Source organism: Staurois parvus, unplaced genomic scaffold, assembly GCF_062004578.1.
Source record: "Staurois parvus isolate SC_StPar_1 unplaced genomic scaffold, SC_StPar_1.0 ptg000151l, whole genome shotgun sequence".
NCBI lineage: Eukaryota > Metazoa > Chordata > Amphibia > Anura > Ranidae > Staurois > Staurois parvus.
The window spans coordinates 10,021,017-10,038,789 of record NW_028317947.1 but is presented as its reverse complement, the minus strand read 5'-3'; the positions used below and the strand labels follow the sequence as shown (position 1 = coordinate 10,038,789).

Genomic DNA, 17,773 nt, shown 5'->3' with positions numbered 1-17,773 from the left:
TACTCTTCTCTAGCCAGAGGAAAGAAGTTTACCTACTAGAACAGTGTGTGTTTCTACCGTGGACACCAAAACTGCTAAAAAAAGTAAAACATTTTGACTGGATGTAAGCTTCAAACATATTGCAAAGAATAATGGCAAACATATACCCATAGTACCTTCCCAGGTTTAACATTTCTGATGATGTGTGTTACTAAATGTTGCAAGGCATTCACAAGAATTCAAGACATACATTATTTCTTAATACATGACTTAATTTCCAACTTCAAAAAGACTTGAAGTCTTTGGCTAGACAGTGCGTTAGAAATATCATATATAAAACTTCACACAATAATGTTCACGACCGGCTGTTTGACATTACTGATGCAGACAAAGAAACCAGAGAAAACTTGACAAACTTCAAAGTTTAAAAAAAACTGCAGATATAACACCTAGCAGAAACTGAACAGAAACAATGAAAGCCAGCCAGATTGCCTGAGGACAGAAAACAAAACAAAATGAGGAACCTATTCATATGTTCATTTTATATTAATCCATCCAGGATTTATGAGTTGTTTTATAGTAAAAAAAATGAAGAAGAGCATACTACACCCACCCAAAGTACAAGTATAAATAAGTCTATGCAAGCAAGGTTGTGAAGATCCACCAGTAGCTCTTTGAAATTCAAGGAAGTTGGAGCTAGCACTCAACACCATGTCTTGCCAGTGGAAGAGTGGGTCAGTTAGATCATCGATGGGTGGCAGTATCAGTGGACACAGAATCAGCAGTTTGGCTTTAGACCTGGCTAAAGGATCCGAACACTTTGTTGGCAATTTTAGCTCCAATGATGGCATCTTGCATGGAGGTGAAAAGGAGACCATGCAGAACCTCAACATCCGACTGGCCTCTTACTTGGACAAAGTGAAAGCGTTAGAAGATGCCAATGCTGACCTTGAAGCCAAGATCAAGGAATGGTACCTAAAACACCAGCCCAAAAACACCCCAGAGGACTACAGCAAATACTTTGCCATTATTGAGGATCTCAAAAACAAGGTAAATTTGAGGACCAAGTCAAAAATCATTAATAAGACCATTAATGTATATCTAAATTATGGGCATACGGCTTATTGTCCCTTCTACTATTATTAGAATGAGCCTATCAGAGCAGTGCCTGGGTAGACATTCCTAAACCTCTTCGGAAAATGACAGTTGCCTGACTGCTACATTGATTCATAAGCTTCATCAGTTAGTCATTGATTCAAGACAACTATGTAGGTTGGGAGTCTGATAACCTGCTTAGTTTTTCCAGGACAGGGATTCAGTAACTAACAAAGCTAGGACAACATGACAACCAGGTAAGTACTCACCAAAAATAGTCAGAAATGGCAGAACAGGCTCCTTTTAAAAGGTATAACAATGGAAGTTTAGAGGTTCAACAGCTGCTGTAAAAATGTGTGAGCCTTTAAACCACCTTTGATGTCCCCTCAGCCTTAGCTGGCCATTCAGCATGCACACTAAATGGGACAACAACTAGACAAGTATTATTTTTGCAAATTTGGTCAGGAAGGGCAGCACAGACTCCTTTTAAGGTATGTCAATGGAAGTTTATAGGTTCACCAGCTGTTGTGCTTGAACCTCTAAATCCCTAGTGGCTTTACCTCAGCCAAGGCAAACTACAGAGTACAATAACTCAATAGTCACCCATAAGATCTTACTAATGCTAAAAAAAAAAAACCTGCTAGAATCTGATTGGTTGATGAATGTACTAAGTGTTACAGAAATTTTTATCTTGAATATAATTTCTAACACAGGAAAAGTTAATTTGACAAGTACTTACATTGAGTATGAGGATGATTTATCTTGATTTCACCATTAGTCTACTATGTAATCCCAGCAGCTGGTTTCTGAAATCACTTGACTATATAAAATAAAGAACTATATTTTATTGGATATTTATTTGATATGGAGGTCTGGAGTCAATAAGAATATTATACAAAAGATGATATTAAAAACTTAGTAATGAAAAGAAGCCACTGTACAGCATCCCAAAAGGGTCAGTCTACATAAAAGAGAATATTTAAAAAGTAGTGAATGTGAAATGTGGGTAAATCAATTACTATCATTTAAATACAGGGGTGTAAGGTGAATATAAATAATAAAAACTACATTTAATAGCAATGAATACAAAAAAGATTAGTAATGCAAAGCCATTGATGCAACCTAAAGAGGAAATCTACAGAAAGGGGAAAAGTTATAAATTAGTGAATGTGACTTTGCCAAACACACAGTGGTGGTGAATGATCCAAGCACTGTCATTTAAACATGCACCAGGAAGATTCACCTGCGGAGAACGTTTGGTGAATGTCAGATTGACTGCTTTAGAAATACGACCCAAAATGTATATTTCTGCTTTTGATAAATGCCGTTGAAGTGAATCAATCACCATTTTATTCTCCCCTGAGAATTTTTTTTGCATGCTCCTCCTGTTGTACTTTTTGACTCTGCCCCTTCTAGACTCATTGGATCTTCTGCACGAAGAGGTAGCATCATTCTATTTGCTGCAATATTATTTAAAAATGATCAGTGTGAGCCTTCTTATAAGGATCTTGTTGGGAAGGAGGAGTTGGGAATTATAGATCTGTCCACCAGGGGCGTATTTACCGCGAGGCAAACAAGGCGTTTGCCTTGGGTGGCATTTTTCAGGTGGGAGCAGCACCACCCCCCAGAAGAAGGGGCACGTGGCAGGTGAAAGAGGATGGGGACCAGCTCTGCTATGGGATCCAAGAGAGGCTACGGCTGCTGGAGGGTGTAGGTAGTGGCTGACTCTCTTTCCCACACAATGACAACACAGGACTTTCCAGACCATGTCTCCGAGGATGGCCAGCTGCTTTCATTCCAGAGGTGAATGATGGAGGAACGTCTTTCCCTCTCCTTTTTTAGATTGTGTGTGTGCGGGAGGGGGGAGGCCCGATCTTAGTGTTGCCTAGGGTAGCACAAAAACAAAATACACCACTGTTCTTCACCAGAGTTCCTGGGGATATAAGATTCGGGTGATTTCTTTGACTTACCAACATGACTTAAAGGATAAACTATATCTTTATTTTTTGTTTGATTCCTAGATCTTAGTGGAAAGCACTGAAAATGCCAGGTTTGTGTTGCAGATTGATAATGCCAAGTTGGCTGCAGACGATTTCAGAATTAAGTAAGTTAAACACATATTCTGTTATTACATTTACATAGACTTTTTAGCATCACTTGAAGAATCATATCAGATTTATAAAAAAGCTATATATATATATATCGTGTACAATTGCTACACAAGTCATATTGTAAATGAAACTTATTAAAAATGACCATTCCTTTTTTCCTTTTCCATCTACAGCGCTGTAATTTTCTGTAAAATGCAATGCAATATGACAACCTAGAGGTGTTCTGTACATAAACACCCCCTTAGAAATGTAATCTCCTTATTGTGTGATTGACTTGCTGATTTTCCCAGAAGTCTGAACTTCCAGATAAAAGTCAGATTTTGGGCATCCCCTGCAACAAAGGTGTCATTTATGGTGAGATACTCACAAAGAAAAGCCATGTTTTAAAGGGTTGCAGACCCTGCCACTTTCCTCATTAGAACCCTGCAAGTGCAGCAACTGATTGATAATTATAAATCACTCCATCCATAGTCACATAGTTAGTCTGGCTGAAAAAAGACAAAATTGCATCCAGTTCAACCATTAAAAAATATATATATAATCCGATGCCCACAGTTGATCCAGAGGAAGGCAAAAAAACCCAGCAAAGCATGATCCAATTTGCTCCTGCAGGGGAAAACTTTCCTTCTTGATCCCCCAAGAGGCAATCAGATATTCCCTGGATCAGCTTTACCTATAAATGTTAGTATCCAGTTATATTCTGTGTATCCAAGAGAGAATCCAGGCATTTTTTTAAAGAAATCCACTGAGCGGGCCAGATCCAACTCTTGAGTCTATTCCACATTTTCACAGCTCTTACTGTGAAGAAACCTTTCCGTGTTTGAAGATTAAATTTCTTTTCCTCCGGACGTAAAGAGTGCCCCCTTGTCCTCTGTGATGACCTCAGGGTGAATAGCTCTACACCGAGTTCACTATATGAACCACTGATGTATTTATACATGTTGATCATATCCCTCCTTATGTATTATACATGGAGATCATTTCCTCCCTTAATCTCCTCTTCTCAAGAGAGAATAAATTCAGTTCCTCTAATCTTTCCTCATAGCTGAGCTCCTCCATGCCTCTTATCAGGTTGGTTGCCCTTCTCTGTACTTTCTCCAGTTCCCCAATGTTCTTTTTGTGAATTGGTGCCCAACAATGAACTGCATATTCAAGATGAGGTCTTACTAATGATTTGTACCGGGGGAAATTATATCTCCGGAATCTATACCTCTTTTAATACAAGAGAGGATTTTGCTCGCTTTAGAAACTGCAGCTTGGCATTGCATGTCATTATTAAGCTTGTGATCTACCAGAACTCCCAGATCCTTCTCCACCATTGATAACCCCAGTTGTAACCCCCCCCCCCCAAGTATGTATGATGCATGAATATTCTTAGCCCCCAAGTGCAAAACCTTACATTTATGAACATTAAACTTCATTTGCCACATCGTTGACCAATTAAACAGTGCATTGAGGTCGGCTTGTAACATTAATTTTGCACATGGACAAACAGCTATTTCTTCAGAATAACAAAAGGTACTATAGGAATCTGCATCAAAGTTTCTTAAAACCCCTGCAAGATATATAAATAACCCAAGGGGGAATGCTCTTTTCTCAGCAAAAAAGTGCAGGATTTGTTTATCTCTATGCATGTACTAATTTTTCCTTTGCTCTCCTGATGCATCCATCTGAAACACCCATCATTCCAAGGTATAGGTAGCTCATTGAGTCTCCCCACCTCTTGCCATAATGCAGAGCTGGGATCCTGAATACCTAACCACCATTTCCCAGTACTCTCAGTTGGAGGTGGAGAAAGAGACCTTAGCCCTGTGTAAGTTCTATCCAGAATGACCTACAAAAGGAGAGCTTTTTCTCTTCTCTGCCATGACTGAAAAGAGCGATGGAGGAGCAAAGGGAAGGAAAGTACAAGAAGCTGGTTGGCCAGCATTAAAGTGAACCTGTGGCAAAGCCCAGACTAAGCAAAGCACATGCTTACTTTAAAAAAGTTACAAAATAGTTAAAAAATCCTTTTTTTTTTTTAGAAAAAAAAAAAGAGAATGCCCATCTTCATTGTAAACAGAAGTGTGCAGAACAGAACAATCTCTTTGAGACCCAAGCAAAGTCTCTACAGCAGGCATGCCAGACTCAAACCTCTGCCAAATGAAATATCATAAGTGTAAAAAGTTTATGGTTTTTTTGTTGTTTTAGAAAGCCCCAATATCTATACCAATTATATATCCAATTCAATTAGTGCCCATCCAAAATTCTCAGTTTTAACAGAAAGGAAGCAACAGGGACACCAACTGCAACATAAATTGATGAGGGCTAAGGTCTAGAGTTGCCACCTCATCCCATTAAACCCAAACACATATTAATTACATAGGTTCTGTGGCTGACTAACTCATTTAGTGCCTTATCTGAATTAAATTATCCTCAGAACCTGTGTAATTAATATGTGTTAGGGATTAAAGGGATGAGATAGCAACCCCATTAAGGTCAGGGGCGTAACAGCACAGGCAGGTCACTTGTCAAGAGCCTGCCCCACCATCTCCCAATCATGCCTACAGACCAGGAACAAAGGTAGATTTTCCACCATCAAACAAAAAAAAATTCCTTATTTAAGCTTTTTACTTACAAGGCTCCACCAAGTGTGTCCCTGAAGGTTTATTAGAGGCTCTGTGTTGGCAGTTGCTTCCTCTATGGACCACAACAGTGACATAACAAGGTCTGATTAGAACTGCCTCTCAGGAGCACACAACACCCTTTCATAGCCGAAGTAGTTCCAATGAGCCACTAGTGCTTCTCACGCACCCTGGGGCTGATTAAGGTGGTCATTAAACTCACTAAGTACCTTATCTGCATTAAATTAGTCTTATTACCTGTGTAATTGATATGTGTTTGGTTTTAAAGGGATGAGGTGGCAACCCTAGCTTTGTCCTTTACTGTACAGTACTTTGGGGCACAATTCACAATAAGCAGCAGTAATATGCTCATTTTGTGAATGGGCCCTTAAAAGGTGTTGATATGATGTAACTAAAGCTGAGACATTTCCATTACTGGAGCCTGTAGGAATTCAATCATTGCCATCCAAAGTGACACCATAGCTGTTAGAATTACGACTAAGGCAGATCATAGACGGTGCCAGGGGCGGACTAACAATTTGGAGACTCAGGCACTGCCTGAGGGCCCGGGGTCAGTAAGGGGCCCGATGAGATGCCCCTGGTACCTTTTTCATAGGCTTTTTTGAGTTTGGGCAAGGACACAGGGGCCCCATGATCCCCTATTGCCCGGGGGCCCCATGAGTTGTCAGTCCGCCCCTGGACGGTGCACACTTCTTTGTTTGATTCCCCCCGCAATACAGACAGTGTTGGCAGCAGAATCCCTCCCACCAAGCCATCGTGTTCTCTGAGAAGGCAGGCGGGGGAGAGGGAGGAGCCGTCCCCACCTAGTGAAGCCGCTAGCAATAATCACATGCAGGGCTTTTTTTCAGTGGGAACATGGGGGGGAACACAGTTCCAGCAACTCCAGAAGTGACTGTATGTAATGGCAAGGGGTGGTGGGGTGTGCAGGAGGGTCTATTTTTTCTGGCTGCTGGAAATTCTTGCCACTAGGAGATCTATTGTTGTTGGGGGTCTATTGTTGCTAATGGGGATCTATTGTTGATGGGGGGTCAATTGTTGATCCAACGAATCATCTTTTGAGGGAGGGGTCTATTGTTGCTGGCTATTGAAGGGTCTATTGATGCTGGATGGTCTATTGATGCTGGCTGCTGGGAAAATCTATTGTTGCTGGCAGGGGTCTATTGTTGCTGGGGTGGATCTATTGTTACTGGGAGGTCTATTGTTGCTCTAAGGGATCTTTTATACTGTTTTTCCTGATATAATTAACAAATTCCATAAACATGACTTAGTAACACAAAATTATATTTTGTTCTGTATTCATTAAAAGGTGCTCTACTGGGAGGTAGATAGGGGGTGGAACCAAGGGACAGTGCTCAGAGGTGAGTAGTGGGAAGAGACAAGGAGTGGCTCAGAAAGGGGTGGAGGGGTACCTGCACCTATTCTCTGAGAAAAAAACCCTGATCGCATGTAAAATCCGGCAGGCTGGTTGTACCCCACTTGATCAAATTATGAACTTGGGTACATTCTGCCTGCTCATACATGGTTTGAAACTCGGCCAGTTCCTGCTAAACCGGCCGGGAGTCAAAACGTCTATGGCCGACTTTAGACTAAGACCTGTTTACACCTATGTGTTATATGTGTACACATGTGTTGTGCACTGCGGTGTCATTCGTTTTTATTAGCACCCTGATGCATTAAAGCAAACCAGCATTGCAGTGCACCACATGTGTTGTTGTGTGCTACAAAAAATAGTGCATGTACAATTTTTAGTTAGTGTGGTGCATTGGTAGCCGATTCAAAAGAAAGGGCTGCCTTAAAGTATAAGTTCCCCTTCTAGAACATGTTAAAAGTTTCAAACGTGTTTAGGGTGGAACATGTAACATGTTCCAACTCTGGCAGCCAGTTCCCTTGATTGTCCCCTCATTGTGACAGTGGGCAGGGGATTTTCTCTGCACCCGTTGTCACAATTCAAAAGCAGCAGGGCCGTGTGGGGCTCCACAGTTTCCTGTGAATGCATGAACTACAACTACTGTCAGCCATTGCAGCTGACGACTTGTAGGTCTGAATGAACTGTGAGGTCACTGATGTGAAACTTGTAAATGTGATGCTTGTAAACAGTCAGCTGTATGCATCCTTTAACACAATGCACAACATACTGCACCACAATGGACCGCCTAGATGCAAATGGACCCTTACACAGAATACTTTGTTTACTGCTCATAACCTGGCTTAGAAATTGTGACATTTCCTCTGTTATATTTGTCAATTTTCGAACTATGGTGTACATTTCCACTCATATTTGCTGGGGCCCCAGTATATCTATTATTATTTGTTTATTGGGGATGAGCTTAGGCATGTTCGGATCAATATCCGAACCCGCTTGAGCAATCCAACCAGGAAGCTGCGATCTGTACTGCGCCAATCAAAGCATTCCTCTCCCTGTTGCTCATCATTGGCTAAGGACAGATGACAGCTTTCTGACAGGATTTCTCAGGTGCAGGGGCGGACTGACCATTTGGAAACTCAGGCACTGCCCGAGGGCCCGGGGTCAGTAGGGGGCCCCATGAGATGCCCCTGGTACCTTTTTCATAGGCTTTTTTGAGTTTGGGCAAGGACACAGGGGCCCCATGATCCCTTATTGCCCGGGGGCCCCATGAGTTGTCAGTCCGAACTTGCTCAGGTGTGTTCAGACTATGATCTGAGCATGCCCAAATCCATCCCTATTGTTCATAATAGATTTTAAATGATAAGTTAAAAGAGATATTTTATATTCCAATATTTTTATTGAAAAGAATAAAAGAAACAATGGTATAACAAAACATAGATCACGTCTCCAATAAGCATTACTTTCAGGGAAATCAAAAGAGATATGGGGTCACAAAAAAATTACAAGATGGTGTAGAGTGTTTCCCAATGGCCAGCTCATACATATGCATATGAGTATTCTCAGACAAAGAATTATATACAATACAGAAAATTATGGCTAAATAAACTGGAAAACAGAAGTTCAAAACACAAGGGATCAAACACATTGTAATTAAAAGAGATATTTTATATGTTTTGCTGCTGTAGCTTCCCTTCTTTACCTGTTGCATGCCATACTGTATTTTGAATAGGTTGCATAGCTTATTCCAAGACAGCGATGGAATTTTCTATCTAAGTGAAGAAAACCACCAATTAGGCAGTCGTCATCAAAGCAAGGGCAGCCACTGGAAGATTTATTGCTTGTAATCTATTTAACCTAATTAAAAAAAATATTTAATTTGAATAAATGCCTATGCTACTTAAGAAGCAACAATAAAAAAAAAACTGAGGCATCTACTCAAAAAAAAAAATGTACATAATGGAATATTTCATTTCAGATATGAGAATGAGGCATTACTCCACCAGAGTGTTGAATCAGACATCTGTGGTCTTCGTAGAGTATTGGATGAATTGACCTTCACCAAGTCCACCCTTGAACCTCAGATTGAAAGCCTTAAGGAAGAGATTGAGTGCCTGAAGAAGAACCACGAAGAGGTACATAATGAGATATAAAATTTTTTAGCTTTTCTCCTGCTAGATGTTAATGCTATCTTTGTTCCCACAAGGGCATTTCTCACCCTATTCTGCTTTCCACCCAACAAAAATACAGGAAGTATGGATATCTCCCAAATAGTGATACAGAAGCAATACAAAACCATTGCCAGAGGTTTTAACCTTTCCACACTGTCCAAAACTAATAAAAAAAAATTGAACCTTTGTGTTTCTGAAGAATGGTGTGGGTAGACCGACAGCTAAAGTGTTGTTATTCAGCAAAATTGGATCTCCTACAAACATTTTTTCAATGTTTCTAGGCACTTGTGATGTTTATCGCTCCATCACATCTTACACTTAGAGATACTCGTGAGATTACTGTTGCTTTATCACCAAATTGGGGTAATAGTGCAACAACTGCCTTGTACATTTAAAAAGGTGTGAAAATGGGGAAACGGGTTAAAAACTGGTCTAAACTAACAGTGAGAAAATCTTTATCTACAGTATAAATGGTAACATACATTTTCTTGTTGTAGTTGGAAATGATTCTTGGACACCAGTAGAAGTTTCTAGTAGTGTCTATTAATTGCCTGACAACCTGGGAATGTGCAAAAACAACATTTATCAGTATGGCGTTACAACTGAGTTTCTTAATTTCTCCCTCAGGAAATGAAAGCTCTTCGAGGACAGAAGGGAGGTATTAATGTGGAGATGGATGCAGCACCTGGTATTGATCTAAGCAAACTTCTAAATGACATGCGCACCCAGTATGAAGAAATTGCGGAACAGAACCGCCAGAGGGCTGAAGAATGGTTTAGAGAAAAGGTGATCTTGAACTTTAGGCCACAGCATAGGCTGTTTTTTCCTTTGAATCTAACCATGTGGATTTTTTAAAATAATGTCCATTATGTTGGCAGAGTGCAGAACTGAACCGGGAGATCTCACACAGCAGTGAGATGACTGAAACCCATAAAACTCAACTAACGGATCTTAAACGCACATTGCAAGAACTGGAAATTGAGCTTCAAGCACAACTTGCTATGGTAAGTTTTTATTATAGCCATATTGCAGGGTATGGGAAGAAAACATCTAAAAAAAATACTTTAAGGTAGCCATAAGTAGGGTGAAAAAGAGAGGCCATTAGACCATTGTGCCCCATACAGGTAGTCCTGATCGGCAATTTAATAGCAAATGAGTTGTATAATCTTATCTGTCCATGTATGTCCTTGTAGGAAATCTTTATACTGTGTGCACGACCTGAATGCTTAGCTTGGGTACCAAGCTGATGGGTCTCAAGATAATGAAAATCATTTTGTGTTTTTTTCTAAACACCAAAGCCTAAATGTTGGGTTAAATCCAAGTATCGTATGTAGCAAAATTATGTTAGGATTTGCTGATTAATATTTTGTAGCAGAACCCTGTGTATTAAAAAAAGAGCTCATTTATTGTTTGTTATTCTCAAAAACAGAAATGCTCCTTGGAGGGCTCATTGGAAGAAACAGAGTGTTGTTATAGCACACAGCTATCACAGCTACAGGTCCTTGTAGGAAACGTGGAGGAACAGCTCTGCCAGGTCCGCAGTGATATGGAACGTCAGAATGCAGAGTACAAACTTCTGGTGGACATCAAGACCCGTCTGGAAATGGAAATTGAGACATACCGTAGACTGATTGATGGAGAGCCGTAAGTGTCAAGTTGCAAAACATTGGTGGGAATTCTCATCTTCCCTCTAGGGCAGGGGTCTCCAAACTGCAGCCCGAGGGCTACCCTTTATCCGGCCCTTGGGGCACTATGCCTCCCATTGAAGCCAACAATGGGGCACTATATCTTCAACTGATACCAATGATGGGGTACTAGTCCTTCCATTAATACCAATGATTGGGCACTACTCCTCCTCTTACTGTCCCCCAACCCTGAGCCCATGTTTTATCTCATTGATGCCTGGCCTGGGACAATTTCTACCACTTTCTACCCCATTGGCCACAATCTTTCCCCCCCCCCCCCAAAAGAGGTCTGAAGGACAGCATACTGGCCCTTTGTTTGAAAAGTTTGAAGACTGCTGCAGCAGGGATAATAAAAGATGTCCCCTGGCCACCAGGAAAGTAACTGCCTTTAAGCTAATTCAGGGTCAACCTAGGAGCTTTTAATAGTTGAAAGTTCTGGACAGGACTTTTTTTTAAATTTTTGTACCAGAGTTTTTCTAGGAACAAACCACATATGCTGGATTTTGTCTGTTTTAAGTTTGTATTAGTGTTGCTACATGGATCTCCTGGATAGCTGACCTTTTTATTCTCTAGTGGATGATAATCCTAGAACCTTGGATAATACCAAGAAATCAGGAATGGTCATACAGGCAAAAATATGTCTAAACAATTACAGTTCATAAAAGTAACGAGATGGTCCTATCAAAAAGCAAGATGAAGTTTGTCAGGAGGCACACTGTAGAGGCAACATAGGACAGGGGTTCATAGCGCCTTGGTTCCTTCTTGTTTCGGTAGAAATGAGAAATATAAAGCAATAGAGAGATGCAGGCTATGATATTCCATTGTTTTAGTTTCTTAGTAGCATGAATGGCCAGGGTCACTGATGGTTGTAATTAAATTTTGCGGGCAAGGTTTGGAAACTGGAGTGAAAGTGAGGGTGACTTTATGGGTGCCTCAGATAGAATAGTGAAGGGTAATAGCCATGTTAATAGGTCAGTTTACACTAAAATGATATTTTAGTTAAAGGCAGGAGTCCAGGAGTCAGCACCTGGCTTCTTGTGTCTTGGTTACTTCAGTGCCAAGATCTTCATACCATTTTTTTCTACCATGCACCTGATATTTTTGAATTTTCCATGTTCTCACCCACTTTTCATGTTTCTATTCCTTCTGGTGTATTTTCATTATCTAAATAAATAACAATAACAGTAAGGAGAGTGAAAACACATCATAATGTCCACAAGAGGTAGAGGTATCTGTCTCAAAACAGATATAATAAAATATCAGGTGGTTTACCTCTTCAGTTCTTCAGCTTTGCATCAATTTTGGATGGTCTGATCCTAAAATATACCTGCAATAGTATTAGAATAATGTCAAAAGGGTCTCCTGCTAAATAAAATAAGTGCAGCCCTGATACAGAGAACTTTTGCCTGCAATAATCAGGTGAGCCCTTTAGAAAGGGAATAAGGACACTCATTCAGTTCAGAGACATTGATCATCTTATTTTCTCATACAAGATCTTTTTTTGTAAACACATATTTTGGTTAGCCCTTGTGTATTGCAGCACTGCAAATCAAAGCAGTATTTCATATACAAATAATAACTATTAATAAAAGTCAAATACCTTGGGGCAGATCTGTATTGGGAGTGGACCCAATGTATCAGTGGTTTCAGCAGTATGGACCACCTGTGGCAGAAAACCATTGCAAACCATTTAGACCAGTGGTTCTCAACCTGTGGGTCGTGACCCCTTTGGGGGTCGAACGACCCTTTCACAGATGTCCCCTAAGACCATCAGAAAACACATATTTCCGATGTGTAAAGAGCAGCTACTGTGTAGAAAGCAGCTGCTGTGTTGAAAGCAGCTACTCTGTTAAAAGCAGCTACTGTGTTGAAAGCAGCAGTATTGGAGGTAAGACGACACTCATGAATTATAATTACTGGGTAAATAATTTTATGGTTGGGGGTCACCACAACATGAGGAACTGTATTACAGGGTCACGGCATTAGGAAGGTTGAGAACCACTGATTTAGACTGAGGGAATGCACCTTGAGAAAGGAAGGAAAAAAAGGCGTGTGTATAATTTTTCATATTTTGAAATGGGTCAATAGGCAAATGGGACAGATCTATTTTGTAGAAGAGATATACTATATATGAGTGCATATGAATCCTTGAAAAATTGAATATTGTTCCAGTAAATGTGTTGGATACCTGATGTGTAGAAAAAGAATATGCTTTAGAGCAAATATTTATATCTCCTATAATCTGAACAAGACACTACTCATAGAGGTTTGTGTATTTTATCTATTATTCATTGATGTATACAGTAAAGTCAGTTGAACCCATTTCCCTCTTATGTTAGAGGGATTGTTTAAATATATTTCCAATATAATTTGAGTATTAATACATTTTAGTCATGTGTAGTTATTATTTGTTTTGTGTAGTTTGCATACCTAAATATCCCCACAAAGACTTTTTTGAATTTCCACATTTACACATTTGGGATATGGTGGGACATACAGTATATGTGACACTTCCCTCAAGTACATTATTTTTATTTTCAAAATGAATGTAACATTATATTAACAAATGTTGTAAATTTTTTTTTAGATATCAGTACAAACCTCAACCAGTTCCAGTGAAGGGTAAGTAATTGTGTTTTTTGTAAGAACAGGTTGTCTTAACAAGATTTGTTTACAGCTGAATATTAAAGTGATATTAAAGGCTGATTTTATTTTTTTTTTTTAATAACAAATGTGTTATACATACCTGCTCTGTGTAATGGTTTTGCACAGAGCAGCCCCAATCCTTCTCTTCTCGGGTTCCCCTGTCCCCTCTCTCCTGCCCAGTGCCCCTCTAGCAAGCAGCTTGCTATGGGGCATTTGACCAGACTTGCTCCTGAGCTGCTGCTCTGTCTCTCCATTCAGATACTGAGTACTGAGGCTGGCTCAGCCTTGCTCTCTCTTCATTGGTCCACTGGCTGTGATTGACAGTAGCAGGAGTTAATGGCTCTTGCTGCTGTCTCAGCCAAAGAGTAGGCAGAGGCTCCAGAGAGCTCTCATGCACATCGCTGGATCGAGATGGGGCTCAGGTGAGTTTTAGAAGGGCTGGGGGGCTGCTGCACACAGAAGTTTTTTACATTCATGCATAGAATGCGTGAAGGTAAAGAAAAAACCTTGAGCCTTTACAACCACCTTAAACCCATTTTTACCCAGCTATGTATTTATTATAAAAATACATAAATGTGTTTTAGATAGGGCTAGTATAAGTTCCTAAATCTGTCTTTGCTTCAGCTTTCTGTGTTTTCCTCTACTCAGATACTGTGATAGGCAATAATGTAGGTCAATAAGAGCATTGCACAACGCTGTCAGTCTAACATAGTGAGCATGTTTGCAGAAGGGAATAGCACACAGATGATATCAGTTTGTTGATGCTCCTCAACCGTCCAATCAACAGGCTTGGGATAGGTGGTGACAAAAATGTATTTCCTAACTATCATAGCAATAATGATGTCACCTCCTAGGTTATATGAACAAAGTTACAAATATTGTGTAATGTAAAACATTTCACCTGTATGCATTTCAACTGTGTATTTAGAAGCTTGGTCTGCAGTAAGCTTAGGCATATCAAAACATGGATTAATAACACATTTAGGCTGATGTCCTATGGGTGCTAACCCAAGTAACATGGGCGACCCTTTCATTTACCTCCATGGAAACACTCCCATGCTGGCTCCAAATCTGCCAAATCTCCCTAATGAGGGGGCAGCAATGGACTGACATGTGGCTGGCCCTGCTAAGGAGGGAGGAACTCCTTAGAGGCTGGTCCTGACTGTCTAATTGTCGCCTGTGTGATATCAGGCTTAGGCTTGGGCATGTCTGATATTGCAGGGCCAGAAGCTCAGATAAGATTGTTAAGATTGTTTATTATCACCAACATAAATATAATGAACTTAACCAACTTTCCTTTCAATGTTTTCATCAGAACCGAATAAAACCAGGAAGGTCACAACAATCGTGGAGGAAGTGGTAGACGGCAAAGTCGTATCACAAAAAGTAAATGCAACCGAAGAGAAGGTGTAACCAAGAATGTCATTCTATAGCACTGGTGTGCGGTTTTCTCAATTATATGATATGTGTATGCTTTTATATTATATTATATACAATGCAACAGGGAACTGGGTGCATCTATGTTCTTTTATATTCAATAAACTTTATCATGCAGTACAATTTGTAGTCATTTTTCATTCTTTCAAAGAGAAAAACAATGGAATAGTTACAGGCTATGTTGTGTGAAACACAATATTTGCTTTGACACAGGTATGAAATCCCACATGGGCAAAGGAATATAGAGGATTTATTCTAAAATCCTTTAATCAAAATGGTCATTTTGGCTGTTTTAAATCATAAAACACTTCCACCCTATTTTATGTTCTGTGATTACTGTTTACTACAAGCTCACATTTTGTAAAATGTGCAAATGATGAATACTTACTATGGACTGGTGGAGCACCCACTGGATGACCACTAGCTCTTGGAAAAATGTGAGCAAATGTTGCGTAATTCTTCTTTTTCCCCCATCTCCCTGGATGCATGATAGAGGCACTGCTGTTATACCTGAAGGTCCAAGACCTGCTGCATCTGCTGCTTTGTTAGAAGCTGTTGCCTTGGAATCACCATGACATATCTCAGCTGCTAGCTTCACAGGGGTACTGCCAGAAGAAGAAAGATGGTTAAAAACCCCAATGGGTGCTTAGGTCAGGGGTGTCCAAACTATTTCCCTCCAGCTGTTGAAGTATTACAAGTCCCATCATGCCTCTTCCTCTGGGTGTCTTGCCTGTGGATGTCAGAGTCTTGCAAGGCCTCATGGGACTTGCAGTTCCTCAACACCTGGAGGGCCATAGTTTGGACACCCCTGGCTTAGGTGATATAACAAGAGATGGGAAGCTAGGCTACAGCAGAAGAGATCCAATAGCCCTATCTTCAAAAGAACTTGCTCCACTGTCCCTATGTCGAAAGGCTCAAACTGCAGGATGAAGGTCGGGCCTAGGAGTAAAACAAAAACATTATCATAAAACACAAACATTCCGATTAGAATTGCTCTAACATTATTAAGTCTAGCACATCTGTACACGTGAGACAAAAAGTGGATAAGTGAACATTATTCACCATTCTAGGGACATGCAAAGTAGAGTCAAGATTCTGGAGCTTACTTAAAGTATAACTAAAGGCAAAACTTTTTTTTGTTTTGGATGAAGTACAGAGGGATTAGAACATTTGTTAGTTTTTATTGCTGTCTGTGCCCCTGTTATGGAGATTCACCCTCTCTAATTGTACTGTACCATTATCGTTGAAAGTGAGAGTAAATAAATATCCCAAATTTTGGGTTCTCTCCAGAAAAGTAGAAGAGGGGAAATCTTCCAATGGGGACATTATTTCTCATGACCTGGGGGGTCCCCAAGGAATTCCCTTCATTTGCAGGGATTTAGTCTCACTTTCTGTTTGGCTATGGGGCAGGAAGTGAAAGGAAATCCCTGCAATGGAATACAGAATGCGAAAAAAAAAATCTGATAGAGGTTATAACCCTCCCTTGTTATCCAAAATGAAAAAAAAAAAGTTTTGCCTATACTTCGACTTACATGTTCAATATACATTAAGTTTCGAGAATGTTACAGCAAAATACACATTACATCATGGGCAAAGTCAAAATATAACCCAGTTATCTCAAATGCACTACCCACTTTTAATGCCCAATGCACATGGCATACAAAATCAGATCTGGGCCTTCAAGGTGTTGTACAAGTAGTAGCTAACATGTGCTAAAGAGTTCACTGGCGGATATGACAACCCATTAGAATCCAAAACACATGAAATGCTTTTCTTAATGTCTGTTTCAGAGGCAATGGCCCCCTAGGCCATAGCTTATGTTTCCTACATGCAAACCTGGCCCTATTAACAGCCAATACAGTATGTGTTACAGAGGACATTAAAGTGTATGACATCAGTCAGGATGTTTTTGGAGTAATTAAAAAAATCCCATAGTAACACTTACATTTTGCAGAATGAATTAGGAGACTACCACTATATAATATCTACTTCCCAAAAAGTCATCCTTCTGGCATTTAGCCTTGAAGAAATTTAAGAATCTGATGGGAAACCTTAGCTGACAATCATAATGCTCTGGCCTAAATGTTAACGGAGAGAAAGTGCTGGTGGTTCTGGTATGCCTACAGTACTTCCTTTGAGTTGGACATGTGAGCAATAGATGAGTGAATTCAACTGCACCCAAGAGGTTAGGCACATCATCCAGATGGTAAAAATGCCTCTTTCCAGTTAGTCACCCATCCACTGGTAATAGGAATTTGAGAAATGTAGACTTCAAAGCCACCTGCAGGAGCTAGGTCAAATGTATGGATAAGAAAGTCTAACTGACATTAAATGAACATGCACTAGCAGACTGGAATGTATTATTACTAAAGACCATTAGGGGATTAGGCCTCCTCACTTACATATCTTAGCAAGAAACCGAGTACATGTAACATAAGTGGGAAACAGAAAAGTAAGCAAGACTGCCAACAGACAACTAGCCACGTCTGAATGTATCTCTTAATGGGTAGAAAAAAGTCAACTCTCCGTATCCTTGTTGCTGGACCAAAAAATTATGTTATGTTGGAAAAAATTCTGTAACTCACACTCGCCAAACGCCCAGTGATAAATAGGACAAATAGGATGATAAGCAACATTTTCAACCAAAGAACAAATATGATAG

The 17,773-nt window shown here is 40.1% G+C and overlaps 1 protein-coding gene and 1 long non-coding RNA gene across 2 annotated transcripts; one reads left to right on the top strand and one right to left on the bottom strand.

Annotated features, from left to right (window-relative positions):
• The first annotated feature begins 646 nt into the window (after positions 1-646).
• LOC149464439 (keratin, type I cytoskeletal 17-like) lies at positions 647-15,234 on the top strand. The gene is made up of 8 exons (XM_089674409.1): positions 647-1,029; positions 3,096-3,178; positions 9,151-9,307; positions 9,971-10,129; positions 10,222-10,347; positions 10,773-10,987; positions 13,616-13,650; positions 14,990-15,234. Exons 1-8 carry the CDS (start codon positions 691-693, stop codon positions 15,085-15,087), a joined length of 1,212 nt encoding a protein of 403 aa, XP_089530535.1. The 5' UTR covers positions 647-690; the 3' UTR covers positions 15,088-15,234.
• On the bottom strand, positions 8,552-16,251 carry LOC149464438 (uncharacterized). Its single transcript, XR_016312356.1, has 3 exons — positions 15,500-16,251; positions 12,301-12,355; positions 8,552-12,192 (listed from the first exon to the last, which is right to left on the bottom strand). It is a non-coding gene; the product is annotated as an uncharacterized LOC149464438 (long non-coding RNA).
• Positions 16,252-17,773: the final 1,522 nt, after the last annotated feature.

What these genes read in the sequence shown, in the direction of transcription:
- LOC149464439 (XM_089674409.1), top strand. Translation starts at nt 691, where the DNA reads ATGTCTTGCCAGTGGAAGAGTGGGTCAGTTAGATCATCGATGGGTGGC. An exon ending in TTGAGGATCTCAAAAACAAG is followed by an intron (nt 1,030 to 3,095) that starts GTAAATTTGAGG and finishes TTTGATTCCTAG; the next exon opens with ATCTTAGTGGAAAGCACTGA. An exon ending in AGACTGATTGATGGAGAGCC is followed by an intron (nt 10,988 to 13,615) that starts GTAAGTGTCAAG and finishes ATTTTTTTTTAG; the next exon opens with ATATCAGTACAAACCTCAAC.